This window comes from Balaenoptera ricei, chromosome 2, assembly GCF_028023285.1.
Source record: "Balaenoptera ricei isolate mBalRic1 chromosome 2, mBalRic1.hap2, whole genome shotgun sequence".
NCBI lineage: Eukaryota > Metazoa > Chordata > Mammalia > Artiodactyla > Balaenopteridae > Balaenoptera > Balaenoptera ricei.
The window spans coordinates 106,023,318-106,047,868 of NC_082640.1; the positions used below are offsets into that span (position 1 = coordinate 106,023,318).

Below are 24,551 nucleotides of genomic sequence, written 5' to 3' on the forward strand. Positions count from 1 at the left end.
TTGGTCTTTCTTGAAGGAGCCAGGCTCACTCCGAGGGCAGACTCAGGAGGCATGGGGCCAAGAGCCCACAGTACCTAGAGGGGCCCGCAAAGAGGTTCTAATTTCTTTTTAAAACCAAAGAAAAGAATGAAGGTGATAAGAACGTATGTATAATCATTGAATCCATTCCGGATTCTATTCATCTTTATGCCAACACAATCATAAAATATACTTTAAAATATATTTTTATGGAGGAAGGGGCTCACAAATACACTGTGGCCCTGCCACTCTTGCTGAGTTGAGAGTGGTCCTAAGTGAGGCAAACCTGAGGCAAACTCACCCACCTGAACCCTGCCTCCTACGTGACCCATTTATTTCCTCTGTCTGGTACAGGACAAAAAGTCACAGCGACTCAGATTTTTAAGAGGATTTTTTATATAGCACAGGTAACTGTACTCAGTATTTTGTAATAACCTGTAAGGGAAAAGAATCTGAAAAAAAATATATATATATATATATACATATAACCGAATCATATATATGTATAACCGAATCACTTTGCTGTATACCTGAAACTAACACAACATTGTAAATCAACTATACTTCAGTTTTTTAAAAAAGAGGATTTTTTAAACAACTGCCAACATTGATTATATAGAACTTGTCTGTTTCCATCATATGTCTAACCCAGACTTCTTCACACCTCCACCCAAATACAAACGATGCCAAAGCACTAACACAACATCAGGATCACACCTGCATGTGCCAAATTAAGAGCCAGCATGAGGTGACCTTCCTCAGGAAACAAAGCCTCATTTCTGGGGCACTTGAAAATCACACATAAATGGGCACTGATTGGATTTATCAAAGCATATGGTGATACTTTTCACTGATTGATTTAATTGAAAAATCAGTTAAGCTGCACACTTGGTTGATGGTTGGGTCTCCATCCATACTTATGAAGCCATCATGTAGACTACTCTAGCTGTACACTTTGTTCAGAGGCAAGTTTTCTCAGTTTGATGCAAGGTGCAGAAACAAAACAAAAGAACACAAGACAGAAAAGACAGTTTTCTTTTACAGTAAATTCTGGCTATCATTTGGACGAATGCCAAGAAATTTCTTCAACCAAAATGTGTTGAGTCTCTGTTACCAGTTAGACAGGGAGGCAGATCAATCTTGATCAATACTTGCAGCAAATTTAAGCCTTCAGCTTTGTTTTTGAATCAGTGAATTTCTGATTTTTATGATGCTGTCTTGGGTGTGACTATTATTGGTGAAACACAGTCTCTGTACCAAGGGAACACAGCTACCTACAGGGTTAAGTCACACCCTTTTTAGTCGGGCTCACTTCCCACCTCCAAATCCAGAGGAACAGGCAAGACAAGACTATTGCATCCCAATGTATCCTTTCCTAAGCCTGCTATCTGCCCATGAGAGTTTCACGCTCTATTCCCACCACAAAGAATCAGACTGAAGAAAAAGATACTTAACGTCCCACGTGGGGTGGAAAACTGGGCTTTGGCACAGGGGCGTGGGCTGGGGTGTTACAACTCCACTGTCAAATCAAGAAGTAAAATGCTTGTAAGTTGTGTGTGAAATGGCCTACTTCTTATTCTTCGTATTTCTTAAATATGAGTAAAATATGACCCCTTTTAAAGGGGAAAAAAATTTCTTCTAGACCCTTAAGGATGTGTCTGCCGGTGATCCCGGCGTGAGAAGCACCCACCCATATTAATTTACAATGATTTTCTCCATCGCTCACATGCAAGTGTCTTTATTAATACTCAGGAGTTTTCATTTTAATACTATGCTTATCACAGTACTTTTTTGAATGCATATTAAACAGTTTTTGTACTCAGAAAACCACATCCTTTGGCTGGTCCAGGCCACTTGAATCTTTCTATTAACTGGGTTTTTTTCGAGCTTTTACCCGTGTCTTTGTAGGTGTTAAATGATTAAGTAGTATTAGTGCTAGGGTGGTGCTAGGTGCACAATAGGAGTTTTAAAAATAGCGGTTGCATTACTAAACTAGTTTTAGCTTTTAAATTGTTGCTGTTCTGATTGCAACGCAGACATTTGAAACGCTCAGTGTTGAATGGTAATTAACTCAGCCCTCTCTCCAGCAGCGCTCAGCTCAAGCACCCAGAGGCTATCTTGGGAAGTGGCGTTAATTGAATCACATCTAAAGTGGAGCAAGGGACTCAAGGTGCTCATGGGGAACCCTTCAAAGTGAGAAGCGTCTCAGATTCTGCAAAGGCAAACTAAGATTAAGTCAGACTTGAGAACCTTATTTATGTGTTGGCAGAGGGTGGGGAGAATCAAAGTTCCTGTGTGTAGTTCAGCAAGGCACTCTGCTCTGCTTCTTCTTTACCTCTGCATCTTCCTCGTCTCTGAAACACGGGCCTCGCCTCTCCTCTTCCCTCACTTCTCTTTGGCTAGTGAGCTGTTCATCTCATCCTTTACATCTTAACCCACACCTCACTTCCTCTGAGAAGTCGGCTCCCCATCAACCAAGACTAGGGCAGGTGTCCCTTGGATGTGATTGCATAGCACTTACTAGTTTACCAAAACATTCACCTCGTGTGCCCACAACCTGGCACTCAAAACATTAATGTGTCCGCAGTGGTTGCTACGTGCCAGGCATAGACCATGTCATATAATCATTAGCAAAGTTGCATGAGGTAGGCCTTGTTTGTACCCATTTTTACAGACGTGGAAACTGAGGCTTAGAAAAGTTAACTTGCTCAGGGTCACATTACTAGGAAGCATGAGGGCTGAGATTCAAAATCAGTCTAACTCTAGAGCTCACACTTTGAACTACTGTGCCATTCTGCCTCCCAAATATTTGTGAAAAACATACTGTTTGATATTTTTTGATAAACTTGAACAAAGCAGATTCACCGACAACTTACCTTTTCTGGCCCCAGCTTCTGGTTTTTTAAAGCTATTCGGGCCAGAATCAGAAAGCAAGAAGTTCTATGCCAGAATGATTCAAAATAGGATTCATTGATGGACTAAATGCTTGTACACAATACAAAAATAAAAATTACAAAAGGGGAAAAAATGAAAAGCAAGATTCCCCGTACTCAGAGCCACCTAGTTCCCCTTTTCCAGAGATAACTACTGAGATCTATTATCATCATGAGAGGTAGCCCTAGAGCTGTATTTTGTAAACTATGATCCCAACCTACTAATGGATCAATTTTGAGGGTCCTGACCAACATTTGTTTTTTAATGTCATTAAAAAAAAAAAAGATTTGAAAGGATCATGTTTCACACAGCTTGTGTTTCAGTTTGACATGTACATCTGAGTCACAGGGTGTAAAATGTGATGTTACACTTCTCACCACGGAGTAATATTCAAAACTGTTGGAAAGCCACCGACCGGGCTTTTGGACAGAAGTTGGACATTATGAAGGCCGCTTCCACAGAGAACCTCCCGCCCTTACTTCCCATGAGTCACTTTGGAACTCAGCAGCCGGACCCTGTAAAGCAGAAGTCAGATCCCTTCCCTCCTCTGTTCAAAGTCTTCCAGGGACCCCCCCCCCCCATCTCACTGAGAGCAAAAGCCATGAGACAACATGTATTTCTGTTTGTTTGTTAATATCCTAAAACAATTCCAAAATCAAATAAAACATATGGGCTCCATGATGTAAAGAAATATGACCTGTGGCGGAGAGAGGGTCCCTGAGAAGGGGCTTCAACAGAGACGAGCAGCATCCTTCAGCTGAAAACAAGAATGGATATCTTAAAATACCATTTATATGACATTCATCAAATTCCCTTTAGAGAATCCTGGGGGTACCTTAAGGAGGTAGAACACTCTCCAGAAGAGCTGGCCCACGGACAGAGAGACTCCCCAAGAGGCATGGGCTGCCTCCATAAGAAGATGCCAAGGACAAAGAAACATGCAGGAGTCCAACCATAAGCCCCCAAACTACAGGCCCGGAGCAAAAGTGGCTGCTTCTCACGTGGGCAGTTTCTCTAGCTTTGGTCCATGGTGAGCGGCAGCAGGGATGTACAGTGTTCAGTGTGGGATGGCCAGTCACAATAATAAAGTAATGAGGCCAGTTCTCCCTGTCTCAGAAACAGGAGCGGCACTCAGCAGGAGAGGAAAGGATGGTGCCACATCCCCCCCCCCTTTTCTCTCTCCATCTCTCTTCACTCTCCCGTGGAGCTGTGTGTCCCTAAATGTGGCAGCTTTGTCCTCATTGGTCCATATGGGTGCCTCAACCGGAATACCCCATGGTGTCCCCATGAGAGCGGGGGTAACCCAACTCTGCGGTGGCAGCTCCTGGAAATCAGGGTATAACATCCTAGCATATTTGGACTCGTCTGTTTATTAGACACGTAAGCTCATGTGAACAGGGCTCTTATCTGTCATGTTCTCTATGAGATTCTCAATGCCAAGGACAGCATCTGACACTAAGTAGGGACCCAGTGAATGTATCTCAAATGGATGAAAAAATGTTAGACCACAGAGTGGAAGCTGTGGTGGCCAATAGGTACTCCAAGCATAACCAGTCATCAGGCAGATTCTGCAAGGTGGGTTTGCAGCCCTTGCCCCTGGAAGGCAGCCCTGCGTGTGCCCTCTGGGGTGATTTGCCAGTCTGCTATGCGTTTGGTATAACTGTGCCTGTGTGCATCTAGGTGAAAAGAGATGGCAGGCGGAAGGAAATACACAAGCAAGAGCACTGAGGCTTGTGAGGGCACAGGGCACAGCAATTACCAGCAGTGACCAAGTCACAACCTAACAGGTCAGGTGCCTGGGAGGGCATGGCTGGAGGCCAGGATGGACAGGTAAGGTTAGTTGTGAAGGTGAGCAACGTTAAGAAGTTTGTAGTTTATTCTGTAGGCAACTGGAGAATTCCTTGGCAGTTTGGAAGCAAAGAATGACATGATCAGGTAATTCTGAAAACAACGTGAAAAAAGGATCAGAGAAGAGGAGGTTCTACAACTAGGGAGCCCATTTATGAGGCTATGACACATGTTCAGGTTCAGAGATAACTGGGGCCAAGACATGTGGCCGTGGAGATGGAGAGGAAGCCCTGGGGGACGATTCGGGGAGGCGACCAGTTGGAAATATGGTTTGGGATGTTAGATATCAAGGTTAGATATTCAGACATGGGAGTCATTTGGGTCCTGTTGAAGTCATGGAAGAAATTAAAAACACCTAATTTGAAGAAAAAAAACCCCCACCGGATTTGAGTAATGGATCATTTAGAAAATCTGATGAAAACAGGTATTTTTAGTTGCAGAGGCTTCGCAGATACTCACCAAAAAGCCAAGTAAAAGGTCTGGGGATATCAGTTAAGAGCCCCTGGTTGAAAGAAGAAAGAATAACAGAGAAAGGGTCCCAAGGAATGACCTTACCCAAAGGGTGAGCAGAAGACGACAGTGGTCCCCAGCCTTTCTCAACTGTTACAGAGACATTGACTACTGCCTATCAAAGAGTTTGGAGAAGCAGAAAAGAGGATAAGCGAACAAGAGAAAAGAAGGAGCACTTTGTTCCTGAGGTCAGAGGTGTCTCAGCACCATGGAGACTAACCACATGGCAGAAGATGAAGAAAGAGATGGAGCTAACTTCTAATTTTTTAGGCGTTTGGAAAAGACAAATTGCTCAAGTAGGAACAGCCAGATAAGCCTCTTCAAAGAGTTCAGCTGGGCCCAGAAACCCAATCAGGTGCAAGTGGAATGCAGAGCTCTCAGGAAGCCTGAGAGGAAGAAGCTTCCTAGGTAGAAGCAGGCCTCTTTCTTTAGAAAACTGAGCAAGACTCACAAGACTTGTTTCTCGAATGAACTAATAGCTAATCATTTCTATACTTATTACGTAATGAACTGCAGGTGTATAGCTGCATACAACCGCCTGCAACTGTGTTCAGTATTGTGTGTATACACCCAGTAGCCTATCTAAACACATTTACATATATTTATGCATTTATATAAAGGTACGTGTTTAGCCATTTGGCATGTATACATATGCATATACAGTGTAAGTCTGGAAGAGTGTCATAATTTAATATTTATTAAATATCCAAATGTTCCTTCTATGTGTATGGCTGTGACCGAGGACTTGGTTCTATTACACAATGTTCATGAGGATTCTCTGGAGAAATTTCTTACCGCTCTCAGGATGAAAAGAGTTGATCTTCTCTTGAGCAATTTTTTTTTTTTTTTGTCTTGCATGTGACAGAAATTGAATTTTAGACAAGGCTTCCCTTTTGAACATGACTGCTAGAAATCCAGGAGACAAATCTTCGGTCCCACTTGGAGTAAGTGTTTTGGACTCTATGGAATGCATTAAAAAAAATTCATTTCTGGCTCCATTTTATGTACTTTAATTTTCACTTTTCATTTCATACACTTCTTTTTGTGAGTTACACACCTTTGTAAGCTATCTTGGACTGTTTGTTTGTTTGTTGTGTTTAGGATAAGGTGGCATATACGTATGAGGCTTTAAGGTCCAGAACATTATGGCTGGGATGGGACTTATTAATATGACTAGAGTTAGAGCATGTGACACTGATAATGGGTATGTTATTAGGACAATCCCACAGCGATTACAGGGAGTCAGCCAGATCTCAGCCCAGGCTGTGGTTCTCTCTGCTGTGTACTAGTTGTGTGATGGGAAGCATATTATTCTCTAACCCTTCATTTATTTCATCTTTAAAACAGTGACCTCTTGGTTTTTGGGGGAGGCGGCGTACATGAGGAATGTACAGAAAGCACTTAGCACAAGGCACTCAGTCAACATTAGTTACTGCTGTTACCACTATCTTTTCGGCAAGCAGGGGTAGGCAGCCATTTCTGACCAGATCTGCCGTCAGAAAGTCCTCCCCAGCCCTGACCCCTCTCTCCCATATCCACAGACGCCAGGCAGCTGTGTCCCGCCTGACCTGCAGCGCACCTGCACACTCGCTGCCTCCCGCAGGGTGTCTTGTTAATTGCTACCAACAAGACTCCCAAAGGCACAGGCTAAGGCGGACCCACAACCGTGTATTCGTTCTTTACCCCACCCCCGACTCTGCGCTCTGATATATACCAGAGAGGCCTGCGAGGGCACGAGGGGTCTTCGGGAGACTGGACTGAAATTCGGGAAGGCGGGAGCAGGGTGGGGGGCGGCTGTTGCCCCGAGAGCCGCCAGGTGAAGCCGGGTTCCCCCGGCTCCCAACCCCTCTCCTGGCGCTGGTTTGGTGATATCCAGGGCACCTGGAGCCTCCCCGCCCTTCCAGCTCCGCTTCCGTCTTCAGCCACGGGCCGGGAGAAGTAGCCGCCAGGGGTGAAAGGCGAGGTTGGAGGGAGGCGCAGGGCTCCGGGGACTACCGAGTAATGGGGGCAGGTTTCGGGGAAGAACTGAACAGCGCCACACATTTCCTCGGCGATAACATCAGCGCTTGTCAGGTGGTTGGAGCGGGCGTGTGTGCGCGCGTGCGCAAGGAGGAGGGCGAGGGGGCGCGCTCACACAAAGTTTGTGCCTGTGGGTTCGCCGCGGTCGGGCGTCCTGGGCGAGGAGGCCGGGGCGGAGGGGCCCGGCAGGCGGTGGTGGCGATGCGCCGCACCCCGCCGAGCCCGTCCCGCCGCGCTGGGTGAGGCGGCTCCTGGAGCGCGGCCGCGGCCATGGGCACCCTGGGCAAAGCGAGAGAAGCTCCGCGGTGAGTAGGGGCGTCCGTTTCCTTTCTTGGGGCGGGGGCCACAGCGCGCGCGGCCCCAGGACCTCGCCGGGATGGGAAGTGGGGGGGCCGGCACGGCGCCGCCGCCTCCGGGAAGTTGCGGGCCCGGGGTGCGGGCGGCAGCGGCGGCCGGTCGGGGTCTCGGCCGAAGTCTCGGCCGAAGTCGGGGGAGACGGGCGCGAGGGACGGACGAGCCCGGAGCGCCCTGCGCGTCTCGCCCGACGGACTGGGGAGGGAGCCGGCTTGCGCGGCCGCGCGGCCAGAGTTGGCCCGGCGAGCCCCGGAATCGCGCTTAGCGACCTGGTCCCCCGGCGCCGGGCCCCTGGAACTCCCACTCGCGGACTTTCCGCGCCCCCTGCACCTGCCGCAGCTCCTGCAGCGCCACCTGGCGGCCCGTCCGGCCCTGCGGACGTCGGGCCGGACCCAGAAGGCCAGCTGCCTTTGCCAGGAGTGCACCAGGGGTCAGTGAGCCACATAACCACCTGGGTGGAAACCTGCACTCGCCTTCACCCACCGTGATCCTAGAGACTTGTTTTAGGAGGGTCTTGGGGGTGACAGAAGATGAAGGAAAAGTGACCGTGAGTGAAAAAGCTATTGGCAGGAGAAGGAGGCCTGGAGGGGCCAGGCAACTTTGAGTTTGTCCCGCAAAGGGCCGGAACTGGACAACTGCCTGGCAACGGCCTGGGCTCAGCATAGGGCCGGGAAAGCCGTGCTCTTCCCACCTCCATCCACACAGACTCTGTTGCTCCTGGCCGTGCCCAGTCGAGGCAGGAAGCGTTGCCCTGCTGGACCTTATGGATCTAAAAGTTCTTGGTCCTTTGTGCCCTCCCCCACCCCGTCCTGTACCGTGAAGGTCCAGCACTTTGCCTTGCACCGGACTGAGAGGAGGAGCTTCAGTACATTCAACTGAGTCTGTATTATGGGAACGGGGAGAGGACAGGACTGGAAGAAATCCTCAGTAGAAACCAATAAAAGCCATCTTCCACTGCAAAGAAAGTTGTGGAAGCTTCCATTCGTTCTCCTTGTCCATTTCATCCCTTACTCTTCTGGGCTGAATTTCATGAAAAGTTCAACCCGAAATTGCAACCTCCACTGAGATACCTGAGGCTGGAGTGGATTGCACCTGAACCACTTCAGAGTTTTGACAGTCTCCTTCAGCAAACTGGATGGGGCCTTAGCAAGTTTTAGCCTCAGGAAACACTTTCAAGTTGTTTCTCTAGGGCGCTATTTTTTTTTTTTTTTTTAATACTTGAGGGAGCTGGTGAGGAGACATTTGCCTACTTTCCTTTAAAAATACATATGCCTTTGCAGACTTAGAGGTGAATTCATTCTATGTCTAAAATAAAGCATTTTATAAATCCTTATCTACAGCCATTTCACCAGAAGAGAACGATTTGAAGGTTTGTCACATAGCAGCCAGTCAAGAGACTCCACAGCAAAATTGCCCAGCTTCCTAGTTTATGGTGCACATAACCCCCATCTTCCTGACCTCTCAGGATGCCATTTGGGTTTTAGCAGTTTCTCTTCTCCCTGGTTTCTCCTGCCCAAGCCCTCTGAGTCTCAGCGGCCTCCCCCCGACTGCATCTCACCCTCCCTTCCCCGTCCCCTAAATACTCCCTTCAAGTTCATTCTTTCTGCTTGTATTTTACCAGTCCCTCCTAGTTCTGATAAAAGCATCTACCTCTGAGAATCACCTCCGGCACCAAAGTGGTTTCCCCTACAGGTGACACTAGGAAACATTGCCAGACTTAGAGCCAGGGCAGTTTTTGGAGTCGTGAATAGTTGATGCTACCAACTGAGGGAGAAAATGGAATTTTCCCTGGATTGGCCAGATGAGAGACAGAGGTAGACACCGACATCCCGGCCCCAGCTGGTAGAGCTGTGTGTGGAGACAGCCTCCAGTTGCCGTGGCCTCTTCTCTTGGGGCTAAGGAGAAGTAATATGGGAGGCCTAAGAGAAAAAGAGGCTTCTAACAAGAAAGACTTTGTTTTCATCTTTCCCAAGTCTGCCTTGGGTAGAGGTCTTAATGGTGAAGAGGCAGCAGCTAAGGCCAAAAGCTGACTTATCCCAACACTGGACAACCAGTGCCAGGTTTAGAGAGTCCTCACTGCTTCTGCGGAGGGAAGGGAGCATGGCATGGACACAGGAGGCTTGGCTTCTACCTGGCTCTGCACTGGTGCCCAGTCACATTGCCCTTCCCAGCCCAGACCTCCACATGCATGGGGGAAGGGCTTGGAGAATGACCATGGAGGGGCCATCCAGCTCTGGGGTCTGAGGACTTTTGGGGACCTGAAAAAGAAGTAGGACCCAAGATTCAGCCTTTATGTTATCAGCTATGCTTTTGGAGGATTTTACTTTTGTCTTAAGTTGAATTGACCTTTTCAGCTCCTCTTGCTAATTCTGATGTAGTGAAAGGTGCATAGTCCCAGGCACAGTAAATATTTATTAAACCAAATCAGAGAGGTGCCAAGTACAAATCCCAGATCAAGTACGTATGAGTTCTACAACCTTGTCTATGTCATTTAGCCTCTTTTAGACTCAGTTTCAACATCGTGAAATGGAGATAACATCTCTCTGGGCTGTAAGCTTTAAAGACCATGTAAATCCCCAGCCCAGAGCCTGCCATATCAAAGGTACTCAATTCAGGGTGGCCATTATTTTCTTTCATTTTCAGATGCTGATCTGATCTTGGGACTATCACAGGGCCTGGGTAAAAATCAGTAATGTCCAGAAACTTGATCAAGTCCTGTAACACCAACCTGATCTTTCAGAAATCACTGCCTTGGCTTAGCAGATTCCCAAGAGCCAGTTTCTGATTGGATTTCACTGAGCCCATCCTAGGTTGGAACAGATGGCAGTAGCCAATGCCAGACCAGCATTCTGGAGCTACTTTGAAAGGGAACTCGAAGGTCAGGGTGTTCCCTTCACTAGTCTGGCTTTGTACTAAGTGGTCCCACTGTCTTTTTAACAGGGTGGTTTCCCAAAATCCATGTGTGCCCTAGCATTTTATTTTGATCTGAGTACTTCTTCAGCTCCTTCTGAGTGAGGTTACATCTTGTCGAGAAGCTTTCCTCAACACTCCACTTAGAACTGTTTTTCCCTCCTCTGAGAACATCACACGTCTTGCCCTTGACACTCACAGGACAGTTATTTAAGATTTATAGAGTTATCTTTTCTTGGTCTGGTTCTGATTCTTCAACTAGATTTTTGTATTAAGGAACTTCCAGATCACCTTCATACTACAACAACTAACATATAATGAGTATGTTTTACAGTTTGCAAAGTACCTTCACAGACTATCTCACTGGTCCTCTCTGGCCTATCACACATGTGTTGCTCATAGGATAAGTACTTATGATTAATTAATGCCATCATGTGTTTATCAAATATATAGTGGTTAGTTAAAGTTATGGATCTACGGTATATTTCTTTTCTTCATCTCCTCTTTGGTAATAAACATGAAATAGCCAAAGCCACAGTAAGGAGAGGAGAATATACTCAAAGAAGTTATCAGCAACAACACCTATCACTAGTAAACCTTCAAAGATGATAGATATGTCTCTGTATGTTATGTTTATTTTTTTAATGGAAGGAAAAATAAAATGCTTAATTAACCTACTGATATCATTTTGCAAACAACTTGACTTACACTTATGAGGTCATGACCAAAGGTAAAGCTAAGTGAAAGTGGAGGAAGGTGACCTGTTGGGCTGTAAAGACATTTCCAGATTCAGACTTGTCCTTTTGTATTCACTTCTGGAATAAAGCTCTCATAATCAGTAAGGACTTGATAGGATAATGTTTAATCATAAAAATGACTCAGAATGATTATCAGTAATGAAAAACAGAATCTTAGAACCAACCAAGATTTGTGAAAAAGACAGGGCTAGCTTAAAATCTAAACACCGCCCCCATAACCCTCACCCCCTGCACGCGGGTCCTCGGGCTTTGCCTTCTCCCCCAAAATCCTTAAAGATGTTTCTGAGGCCACCTGACTTTCTCCAGTAACTCTGGTGTTGCTCAAGAGGAATGAATTTAGCTGAAGATGAGACCAAACTTAAACAATTCTTAAGACCCAAGTCAGTGGTCTCAGGGCTAAAATAAAAATTTATTGCTAGGAGCTAAAAACTGCCAAGAATAGTCTTGCGTCTGCCTCTTCCTTTCGGGAACTGGAGAAAGCAGGCCAAAGCAATCCTAACCCCAGGCTGAGGAGCCCTGTTCGTTGCAACCCTGAAGTCTCACCTTGCTATTAGTGTGAGAGATGTCTCTTTAACAGCTAACCAGTCCGTGTGGTGCCTTTACCAAGTGGGAGGGGTATGTCTTATCAGCCCAACTCCTGGGATTAATTGTCTTATCTCTACTCCTTTCCTCTTCAGTCTGCCTGCAGAGCAGCGTGGTCAGCCCCTGGCCGCTCTACTCTCCCCGCCTTTTCTCTTTCCCCAGGAAACCTCATGGCTGCAGAGCAGCCCCTAAAGCAAGACTAGAGGGGAAGCCCTCCAGCAGCCCCCTCCCCTCCCATCCCAGCCTGGCCCAGATCACCCAGTTCCGAATGATGGTGTCTCTGGGACATTTAGCCAAAGGAGCCAGCCTGGACGATCTCATCGACAGCTGTGTTCAATCTTTCGGTGAGTTGGCGAACTGCCCACATGCATAAAAATCGCTCTCTTACTTTGTTCTTCCTTAAAAAGTGCGTTATAGAATAGCAACCTAGATTGCATTTGGGGTTTAAAAATAGCTCTTGAGCCTTTGAAATGCTGGAGACTGTGCAGTGCTTATGGCACATGACTATGTGGGTGTAATAGGTCGTGATGAGAAGTGCGATTTAAAGCAAGAAAAGTTACTGAGGAGAGTTTGCATTTCCAATTTTCTCAGGATGGAGGTTTTTCTTGTGGTGAAAAATATGATAAAATGCAGTGGTACATCTGGTGCTTTTCTGTCCTTGTGTTCTTGGGGCACACAAAGACTAGGTCACCTGAGCAAACGCTGTTATCAAATAGAAATTCGAAAGCCTTTGGATCATTTGGACAATAAAGTCTTAATAATTCCCCTCACAATCTTGAGGGTGGTTGTGGAGGAATAGGAGAGGACCAGGCAAAGCCAGATGTCTGTGCCTGAAAGGTACTGGCAAATGAGCGGTGTGATTGAGGATTGAGGATCTATAAAATGAGCAGACAGACACATGGGCGGGGAGTTATCTAGGCGTGCACTCTGTCATCACCCGTACTCACAGTGAGGGACGAGCAACTTAGTGCAGCTGACAAGCAATTATCGACAAAGATGCCCTATTTGTAGGCACTGTCTTTCTTTTGACTGTTATATGTGAAGTAGTGATTGAAAAGTACTAAATGTTTGTTCCCGTTCCAAAAAAGAAATGATGGAAAATTCATAGAGTTTCAATATCACCGGCCCCCCTCCTTGCCCCTTTAGAAACCCCTCCACCTCCCACCGGGAAGCAGATAAGCATGTGTGTCTCCGCTCAGAAGCGCCAGCCCGCCCTGCCCCGGCGCCTCCCACGGAGCATAGGGGTAGCCCAACGTGCAGGACTGTTAGAACTCAGAGCTAGGGATTATTCATTGGCTGGACCTGTTTAGTGCTCAGTCAAACCTTATTTGTAGAATTCAGAAAAATTGACATTTTGGAGATTCTCATTTAGTATAATTTAGCAAAACATTGAAAAGAATAGTTTTGGTGGGGGACATATGTCTACGTATAGCTGATTCACTTTGTTATAAAGCAGAAATTAACACACCATTGTAAAGCAATTATACTCCAATAAAGATGTAAAAAAAAAAAAAAGAATAGTTTTGGTGATTCCACCATTTGGTTTAAAGCAGCCGTTCTCAAATGTTCCTGCAAAATCACATGGAGGTTTTTTTGTAAAACAGATTGCTGGGTCCCACCCGCAGGCTGGCTGCTCTAGCAGGTCTGGGGTGGGGCCCAAGAATTTACATTTCTGTCAGCTTCCCAGGTGCTGCTGCTGCAGCTTATCCAAGAACCTCACTTTGAGAATCACTGCTTTATTGTTTATTTTAGATTTTTTAACTTGGAAAAGAGGGAGTATTTTTACTAGTTTAGCATTAAATTTTAATTAAATTTCTATTTAGTTACACTTTAGTCTTTCAGCTGAGGATGAATTTGGGAGCAGAATGAATGGTTTTCTATTTCAAAATAATCTCTTTGGAAAATATCCATCCAAGGAGATAAGCTAGAAGATGGGGGGGATGGGTGGAAGCATGGCTGAAATGAGCCATTATTCATCATGCACTTTACTTTTACCTGGTTCCCAGCTTGATAAGCTGCAAAGTTCCTCACACAGTCGTGATAGTCTTATTTACTGGTCTTTAGCAGGGCACTCTATTTCATGAATAAGCATTTTTATTCTCTTTCCATTTCACTGTTGAGGAAACAAGGTCCAACAATATCTTTATCATGCCATCTTTCTTCCTCCCCTGCCCGCTCAGTTCAAGGCTGTTGCCCTAACCTTCAAATCATCATGACGTCAACCTGAAAAATACATGACCGATTCTCAGGTCCTGCAAAATAAAAAATAACCAAGCCTGACCCACTCCCCTCAGTGGATCCTAGCAGGGCTAAAGATACTGTTTCCTGGATTATGTTGAACTGAAAAGTACCTTAAAATCCCAAAGCTATTAAAAAAAAAAAAACCCATTGAGTCTAATAGTCTTTTATCCATTATCATGAAGTATCAATAGCCCCTAATTAAGCCCCTAATTGCATCTGACATTCGGCTGGGCCTTGCATGAGAGAATTACAGTGACCGAACCCCTATTCCATTATTCAAGCTTAGAATACCGAGGAATGCACCATTCGGGGAAAGAAAAAAATGTACCAAAGACAGGGCAATGATAAGGTAAGGTGTGCAGGAAGAATAAATTCTTTAAACCATGTAGGCTCTGAGTGAGTTCCCTCCAAGGGTGAGGGCATAGACTAGGGAGAGCAGCCATGGTCTGTTCAAACCCCTCTCGTGCAGGGCGTGGGAATGCTGCCGGAAGGGCAGCAAGGAGCCATCACAAGGCAAGGCTTTGCACCTGAGGTCCTGCAGGGTTTCCTGCCACAGAATTTACATGAAAGAGGCAAAAAAGAAAAGACACCCTATGTCTGGAGGGAATGGGAGATGACACTTTTGTCTGTGAATTCCACTCTGGTTATCACTTGACGTCTGGTGGGGCAGGGGTGTGGAGCTAGAGCTGGGGGCCGGGGAGGCCAAAGCCGGATTGTGACAAGCAGCCATCCACGGTAGGACATTGCTTGTGCTTCTGTAGGTCTCCTTGGAGGTGATCCGAGAATAGTAAAGAGCAAAGCTGATGTTTATCTTGAAACTTACCTTACTGGTTATTTTCTCTGATTAGTATAGAAGAGTTTTTGCTTTAGAGTAAAACAGTCTAGCATAATTTTTTGTTCATGAGTTTAGAAGTCTTCTCATTTGAATACCCATGGAAAGAGAGGGAAATAACGCCACCAAAGCATGGGGAAAGTTTTTGTATCAGGGGGAGTGGGGCGGGGGTCATCTCTCCCTTCAGACTCAGGTTTCAGCCACTCCTCCCAACAACTTGAAAGAAAAAAAAAAAAAAAGGGAGGAAATAAAACCTCTTTTGAACACAAAGACTGACTAATTAGTCCATTTACTTTTTACTACTGTCTCAACCTCACCTTGGTGCAGATGCTTTGAAGAGGTTTGAACTGACTACAGCTGTGCTGTCCAGTATGGCAGCCACTACCCACCTGTGGCTATTTACGTAGACATTTTAATTAATTACAATTATATCAAATGTAAAATTTAGTTCCTAAGCTTCACCAGCCATAGTTCAAGTGCTCAATAGCCGCAAGTGGTACCTGCTGCTGGACAGAGTAAATAGAAAATATTCCCTTCTTTGCAGAAAGTCCATTGGATAGCACTGGCCTGGGTAGATGGTTGAGCGGAAGGGGAAAAGCAGTGTGGGATTTGCATTTTTCTAGCAGCTCCAGCTAATAGTCTGAATACTGTCTAAGGCATCCTGGGCATTTGGCAGTCTTTACTGATGGCTTTCTCTTCAGTATTATTAACCATTAATTACCACCCACACTGTTCTCAGAGGAAGGACTTATTACAAGGCTGTTAGGGATGGGTGGCCTGCACGTACAAATTAAGGCCTCTAGCAAGCCTCTAGCAAGCCTCCCAATGCCACATACAAGGTTACAGATCTGTGATTAGAAATTCAGAGCCTTGAGTCATAGTGCGTTGCTTTCACCATGAAACAACCCACTCCCACCTTCTGTTTTAATCAGAGGTCATGCTTTACATTGTCACCATATTATTGCTTATTAATCCACGCTTCCACTGAACATAATGAGGCAAATCATCACAACCCTGGTACGTTTATGTCAAATGTATGTGAATCACACCATCTGTTTCAGAGGTAGGAAAGACCTATGAGATCATCTGGGCTTTTTATAATGTTTTCACTTTGTAAGAGGGCTGCCAGCTTTGAGGGCTGAATGGAAGGCTTCAGATGTCCCAGTTCTGCCCCCCTCTGAATGCAAGACAACTTCTGACAGCCTCAGAAAGAAAACTGCAAACATGTCCCAGCAAGGGACCCTCAGCAAGCAGCCCTCCTGCTCCCAGGTCGAGTGTGGGAAGAAACTCAACATCTTTGTCTTACCTGACAGCGAGAAAGGAAACACAGCTTAGCTAGTATCTTATTTATGGTGTGTTGTTTCTTTCTTTCTTGGAGGGCTATATGTATTGATTTTCTTTTAAACTCAAAACAACTCTGAAATAGGTCAGGTATTAGTGTCTCTATGGACAGAGGAGACAATAAGTGGAGCCTGTGAGAACTGAAACAACTTGCCTCGTGCCCCCAGCCCCCCAGCCCAGTCTAAAGAGAAAACACGCTCCCAGAAGCCTCTTGAAAGCTGAGCTGGGTCATGCTTAGGTCCTTCTCCTAGGGCAAGCTCCCTCCACTCGGGGGAGACCTGCATGCCCCACAGGACAAGTCTGTACTCTGTGCCCACAGTCTGCAGGCCTGGTGTCTCCCAGATTAGAAATTAAACTCCATTCAATGTAGGAAACATTTATTGGACCCCATCTATATACCAGATATCTGCTTGAAATTCTCTCAAACAAATTCTGAATTAATTAAAATTAGTGTGTGCATTGTATCTCCCAAACGAGAAAAACCTCCAGACTAATAGGTATGTTTCCCGTACCACTAACAGATGTATTTCCTGCAGTTGGATGTTAAAAGCATTGTATAGACCTCAGCTTACTAAGGGTAAAACACTACATCTATTTTTAAAGTTAGATCCAAAAAAGGCAAACACATACTTGTTGGGACTATTGTTCCCTCCATGGCAGAGGGAAGATTCAGTGTTCCTCACCACTCTGCAACTTAGTCTGTGCACCAAAGCCAAGTGCCCAGAGGCAACAAAAGCACAAGACCAGATGCCAAGGGCCGTGACGTTGAAGGGCAGTCGGACTCAGGAACCAGCAACTTCAAGGAACAAAGCCAAATGTAGGGTCAGGAAGGCTGGCCACTGTGAGGACAGGCCCTTTGTGAAGAAGACCACAGCTGTCCCAGTAGCCTCCTCAGTGGAATCTCCCATCTCTGGGAGTCATGGTTGCAAGATTTCGTATGTATAGGATGGTCCTTGGGGCACCCACGTCCTGAGGCTCCGGGGCATCAGAGCAGCTCCCGGGCATGACTGTTCTTAGCCCTCTGGAGTGAATTCGTATTCTATGATTGGGATGCTGAATATTGCAAGGAGCCTCCTTGCTGCATCTTTGATAGGCTGGCAGGTCTGCTCTCTCCAGGTGTGAGGCATGGTGACTAGAGGGAATTTCCCATCTCCTCCTTTCTTAGGCCTGGTGGGTTGGGCCTTGACCTGAATTGGCCCCATTCATCTTCACAACAGCTCTGTGAGGTGGATATTATTTTGCTCTTTTAATTAACAGGTAATTGAAGCTCAGGAATGTTAGTAACCCGTGGAAAGTGGCCAAACTCATTAGTGGGAGAGCCGCTGAGACCTGAACTCTGGCACTCCTGTTCTCTCCACTCTACCAGAGGTTCTCCAGCTTCAGCATGAACAGTCATCATTGTGGGGTGTGTTCAACATTCAGGTTCCTGAGGGTCAACTCCAGAGCTTTTCATTCAGTCGTGGTTTTGAAGGAGGTGACCCCACAAACTGATTTTGAGAAACACCATCCTACAGCACACTTGCTTCTTGGACATCCCAGAGCATTTTCTCAGGCTTTCTAGGGGAACACGGAAAACTTGAAGAATACAAATCCTCTGAAAAACGTTAGAGCAAATAGGTTTTCAACTATATGAACTAGACAATCACGAGGCGAAACCAGTGTCCTGGCCATCTCTAAAGCAATCAGTCCAGATCTAACTAGAGAGAGGCCTGCCTTTGAGCAGGTTTGCAACTCTGGGCCCACTTCTGTCCGATTTTCCTGCACTTCTATCCCTTTTCAAATGCAGAAACTCTTGAAAACTTCCCGCCTGTCAGTCTTTTGGCCGTGGAAATAAACGGAAAGTGGTGGTCTATTATTACTATGATTTGCTTCCTTGCACTCAAAGGCAGCATTCCCAACGTGCATTTCCACCTTTAAGCCACACTCGGACCAGTTTACTGTGGTGCTGGGGGCCTGGCTCCCTGGTGTATGCCAGTTCCCCGTGGGTCAGAGACGCAGAAGTAGTGGCTTAGCTGAGGGGACTGGAGAGGTGCTCCTCTGAGTACTTCTTCAAAAGCGCTGCTTTTGCAGCAGACTTTTTAAGGCCCTATATCGACATGAAGGTTGTTAAGTCCATGATGGAAACACATTAGGAAATAACGTGAAAGCAAAAACGGTGTGTTCAGTTGTTGGCTGTGGTTGGCAGTGAGACCACCGGGGAAGGTTATCTGAAGTGCAGACCCACCCCTGGCCCACCTCCTGTTGGTAGGACCTGCCTCCTTCTGCCTGGAGCTGTTACAGCTGCTGGACTCGGTGCCTTGGTCTGCCGGTAGTTTGGGCTACCAGCTAGTTGGGGTTGTCCTAGAGTGGTTATGAGGAAGACAGCAGGGAAAGAGCGAGAGAAGAAGCAGGGTCAGCTACACACGTCCTACGCAGACGCACAGGGCACCACACTTGACTGGATGCTGTCACAGTCTTGAAAGTCTTACTCTGTGAGAGCAGGTTGTTACATCGTCAGGAGTTTAGCAGGCCAATTGCTAAATACAGGCATCAATAAAAATTAAATTATATAAACTTACAGTTATATTAAAAATAAAAATAAACCCTCAAAACTCATCATTTCCTAGTATATTACCACATTTTACTGTCATCCATCTTCTTGAGATGGCCATTGTGTCTGTATCGTACAAATGCTATATAGTGATATACTATACATGTATAGCACATACGTATCATACATAGACATATAGTGGTGTGGAGATAGCTGCGTCTCTTCCCAGCTCCGTGGTCCGTGAAGTCACGCCAGGAGCTTGACGTTCCCTGTGTTGGGAGTATCTATTCCAGGGAAATGGGCAGACACTACCAATCGGTTCGTCTCGACCCCACCCCTGGAGAGGCCATCGTTAAGCATTTACCATCACCTTCCCCCAGCTACAGAGGATGCTTACACGGCAAAGGGAAAAGGCGGCAAGCTGAAAACTGGAAATTTTACTTTGTGTTACCTGTTTAGGAGAAAGTGTTATTTGCTGTTGTTTTGCTTCTTTCATCTATCTTATAAAACAACTCTCCATGTGTTCTTCAAAGAAAAAGAACCATATATCTTACAGATAAGGAGTCACATATCAGTGAAGTTGAGAAATTTTTTTGAAGTGACAGATCTGTGGTCACAAGAGGGGAAGGGGGCTGGGGGAGTGGGTGAAAGGGGTGAAAGAGGGTCAATTATATGGTGACAGATGGTAAGTAGGCTTTTGGGGGTGATCACTGTGTAGTGTATATACAAATATTGAATTATAGTGTTGTACACCTGAAACATATGTAACAGTAAAAAAAAAAATGTCACAGTGGAAATTTAAGACTGAGAGATTCTCATTTTAGAGTCGAAGTTATTCTGTGTTTTTGTTTTTTTAATTTACCTCCTCTAAAAATTCTCCGTGATTAAACTTTCCCTTATTCCTGATCAACTAAACCTCAATTTTGTGACTTCTGTTCTTCATTAATGCATTAATGCTAGCATTATATGCTGTCTCTCTTCGTTTCTGATTCCATCTGTTTAATCGTTTGCCTTCATTTCTCTCTATGTGGTAACAGGCACTATTGATACATAAAACCAAGCTTTTGTTGAGTGTGTTTTCATAAGTTTGTTTGCTAACTATATTTCTAATTTTGTGAGCTGTCCACGTCTTTGCCTATTTATCACTTGTTTAATGTTTTTATTATTAGAGGTTATGAAAGCTTTTTATGGTTTTTAAAAAAAAAAGCCTGTTAACTTTTTTTTTTAACTTGCTTTTTAATTAATTAATTTATTTATTTATTTTTGGCTGTGTTGGGTCTTCGTTTCTGTGCGAGGGCTTTCTCTAGCTGCAGCAAGCGGGGGCCACTCTTCATCGCGGTACGCGGGCCTCTCACCATCGCGGCCTCTCTTGTTGAAGAGCACAGGCTCCAGGCGCACAGGCTCAGTAATTGTGGCTCACGGGCCCAGTTGCTCCACGGCACGTGGGATCCTCCCAGACCAGGGCGCGAACCCGTGTCCCCTGCATTGGCAGGCAGACTCTCAACCACTGCACCACCAGGGAAGCCCCCTGTTAACTCTTTGATTGGCATTTGCTACAGGCATTTTTTTCCTCACTCTCATTTCAGTTTTTATGTTGTTTTTGGGACATTAATGAAATATTACATTTTTATGTCGTTAAATTTTTCATGTTTTCTTTGTCTTTTCCTTTATTAACTCTAAACTTGAAGAAAAAAAATCCCTATTCCAAAGATTTGGTGACTATTCCATTGTCATTTTAATAAAAGTTTTATTAAATCCATTGTATGATATAATTCCATATTCCACTATTGTGGATGATCAGTAAAACTTTGTCGATAGTTTTTGCTGAAAAAAAAAAAGAAGCCTTCAGTCTTGTTTTTGAGGTTGTCATTGGCTTAAACCCAGGGCGCCTGGACTGTCACTTTGTAACTCAGAGTCTCAATTTCCCCTCACTGTCATACTCCTGAAATGATTTCTGAGACTGAAAATGTATGGGAGAAGGCGTAATGGGGTCTCAATCATGATGTTGACTGTGAACTTGTAAGTCCTTTGGGAATTTGTCTGTTTTTAAAGAAAGTACTTTTGATTATTAGAAGAGCCAGTATCCTTAGGGTGAAGACTTAAAAGACCAACCAAATTTAAATCGATTTTTTCCCTAAATTATTAATATAGACTGAATCTATGTTGTACTTACATAGACTTTTTTATTGTGGTAAAATGTACATAACATAAAATTTACCACGTACATAGACTTTAAAATTTTTTCTAGTAATAGTTACCTTTTGAGTATTTACTATGAACAACACAGTGTTTATAGTAATATTTTTATATACATATTCTCATTTAATTCCCACTACTTTATAAGTTCTTGTATTTACAAAGATCTGACTATAACTCAGCTCACATACTTACTTTTTTTCCAGTTTTTTTTTTTTGAGACATAATTGACATACATCACTGTATAAGTTTAAGGTGTACAGCATAATGGTTTGATTGACATATATTGTGAAATGATTACCACAATAAGTTCAGCTAACATCCATCTTCTCATATTTGTATTTACAAAGATCTAATTGTAACTCAGCTCTCCTGTCTTACTTTTAAAATTTTAATAACTTTTTTTTTAACATCTTTATTGGAGTATAATTGCTAACATTTTAATAACTTTTAAAATTATTTATGTTCACTATAGAAAGCTTAGACAATACAGACTAGCAAAAAGAAGAAAATTGCATTCATCCATTCTACCACCAAAAGCAAGATAAGCACTATCGACACAGTTGGGTATATCGTCTAGATTCTCTTCTATGCATGTTTATGTACTGCAATCCTATTAACTATTTTATGGTAGATTGACTACAATTACCTCTTTGCTTTTCATAATTCACATTTTAAACAATTATGATCTTAAAATCAGTATTAGTATTTATAAAGAGGTGTGCTAGCACACAAAGTTGCTATTCCATCCTAAAATTGATTTTAAAAAATAATTCTGGCGTAATCTCTTCACATGTGAGGCATAAAAGTGAAGGTTGCTTGGCAACTAAAATGATTCTAATGAGGACTTAAAGACATTACAAGGACAGAAAAGTAGTTACTCATTTCTTTCCAATGCTAAATGCTAATTATGATAACCATGACCGATTATAGTTGTAATAAATGAAGGAAACAAAAAATGCTCCCATTAACTTAAAAGTCTAGAGGTGAGCTTTTCTTTTTTTTTTTTTTTTTTCTTTTATGTTTAGGGAAAGTCAGCAGGGTTTTGCTGGAGGGAAACAGAAACAGTGGAAACATCTTGTGTCTTTGTTAACTTTCTAAGAGAATCTTAAGAAGTAGCAACTGGGAAAGATACATGGTAGAAGCACAAAGATGCTACAATTTGGTACATTTGTGATTCTTCTGCGGAGAAGGTGGGCAGTGGTGTGAGGGAGGACATGCTGTCTGCTTTGGTTTTCTCCAAAGAGTGTTCAAGGGCCCTGGGGCGACTGCTGAGGTTCTTACCAAAATCTTCAGGCAGAAGATGCTGCCAGGATGGAGGTTGGATTAGAGGGACACCAGCAATTAATTGAAATGAACAAAGGGAGTAGGGACCAGAGGTACTGTTCTCGAGGGGGAAGGGGAAGCAGAGATTGGCAGTTTTATAGTGAAGGAGAGAGTGGAATAACCAGAGTAGTAAGGCAGTCAGGGATGAAGTCACTTGGGAGTTTCTGGGGTAGGGGAGCAAAGGTAGCTTTGTCTGGCTTCCCTCCACTGATGTCTGTGAACTGCTGTCCCCCCAGGACTTGTTTTTGTAATCTTGCGAAGAGCCGCATTTAAAGGAGGCACCCAGGACATTTAGGAAGCCAAGAAACGTCCCAGCATTATGATTTATGAGTCTATCTTGTTAGAATGTAGTTACAGCCTACAGAGTATCCTTAAGTCTGGTGAGCAGTTAATCCTTTCGGTTAATTTTGCATTCACTTATTTAATGCCAGATGCATAGGGATGTTTTCATGCTCCCTTCCCCGCTTCTTCCTCCCCAGCTCACTTGCATCCTGGGTTCCAGATTTACTCCACCCAAACCTCCTTTGGTGGGTTCACCATTTCCCTCCACTCCCAGGTAGTTCAAGGCACACAATGAGTCACTCCGGCTTCTGATGTGTTGCTTTCCAGAAGACAGCTGTAGTTCCCACACTCCTGGCTGCTGGACTTTGTCTTCAGTTATTGCCAAGGATGAGCCGAGCGCGTGGTGACTGGGGTTCTCCTGACTGTTTGGCGCTGCTTTAAATAAACCCGGAAGGACCTATTCCCCACAGTTACGGTGCCTGTGGCTCCCCCGCCGTCTCTGCCCTCAGTGGCTTAGAGTCCTGTTACCCGGTCAGCAACCACCAACATCTGCCCAAGATGGATTAGCTTCAGTTAACTGAGAAAGTGTGCCCTGAAAATTGCTAGAAAGATAGAGGAGGATTCTCTGGACTAAAAGAGATTTAAGGGACATTTCAACCAGTCATAACATGTGAACCTTTTTTCTAAATGTACACACACATGCATACTCATAATTATTATATAATTATATGTACTTGGAAATTTGTATGCTGAATGGATATTTGATGATATTAAGGAATTGCTATCAATTTTATTTGAGGCATGTTAATGACGCATTGGTTTTTTTTTTTCTTTTCTTAGGAGTTCTTATTTTTTAAAATACATACTGAAATAGTTACTGATGAAATATCATGTTTGGGATTTGCTTTTAAATAATATGGGAGGGAGAAGTGAGTGGGTTATAGATGAACTGGCCGTGTTCTGATCATTGTGGAAGCCAGATAGGTCCATAGAGGTCCCTTACATTGTTTTTGCCTACTATGGTATATGCTTATAATTTTCCATATTGAGATCTTAAAAAGAAAAGTATTCTCAAACCTAAGAAAAATAGATGATTAAGAATTCCAGAAAATTCAAAGGAATCTAGTCTAATTTTCTTTGGTGATGAAATAGAGTGCTATGTCGGTCTTAAAGAGGGAAGAGGAAAGTCAAGAATAAACATAGGGTACTTTGGTTGCACAGCACTGAAATACCTTATTCATGTCCTGTACTTGACATCCCACATCACATTCAGCCCACTCCCTGCTTCAGCACTGAGAAGTTGAATTCCCGGTATCCAGAAAGACCAAAACAAAACAAAAAACCCTGCAGACTTCAATCTTCAACCCTTCTATCAGAGGCAGGACTTGGAGTTACATGACTGAGAGAATGTAATACCCTCCTCCCCACCCCACATCATACACACACACACACACACACACACACAGAGTTTTGATCAGGGAAATGCCGTGGTCGTGATAGAGCCGTGGTCGTGATCCCAAGAAGGCAGTGAGCAGATTACAGAGGAGGCCATGGGAGGCCACGCAGCATGGTAGTCTTTGGAATCCACTCCTGGCTCTGCCATTTACCAAATGTTGGCCTTAGGCAAGTTATTTTACTGCAGTTTTCTCATCTGCAAAACAGATAATAATGGTGAAAGGTTTTAAAGGTCATTTTAGTTTGGGTGAAAATTAAATGTTTGTCTTAGATTTCCTCAGAAGCAGATCCTGAGACAAGGATTTGAATACAAATAGTTTACTTCGGAAGATGATCCTAGGAAAAAACTGGGAAGGCGGCTTATAAAGGATGCATTGTCAAGTGGGTTATTACTCTAGAATCAAGGTAGAAGACT

General features: G+C 44.3%; 1 protein-coding gene across 2 annotated transcripts in view; it reads left to right on the plus strand.

Moving 5' to 3' along the window:
* RASGRP1 (RAS guanyl releasing protein 1) overlaps window positions 1-24,551 on the plus strand; it is a 204,013-nt gene that overhangs the window by 112,566 nt on the left and 66,896 nt on the right. The window contains exons 1-2 of one of the 2 annotated variants that reach the window (XM_059913668.1): window positions 7,296-7,634; window positions 12,096-12,277. In XM_059913668.1, the coding sequence (XP_059769651.1) occupies window positions 7,600-7,634; window positions 12,096-12,277 (217 nt within the window). In that variant the 5' untranslated portion in view covers window positions 7,296-7,599. Of the gene's footprint in view, window positions 1-7,295; window positions 7,635-12,095; window positions 12,278-24,551 lie in introns of those variants that run through there. The other variant, XM_059913669.1, reaches the window with a different exon arrangement.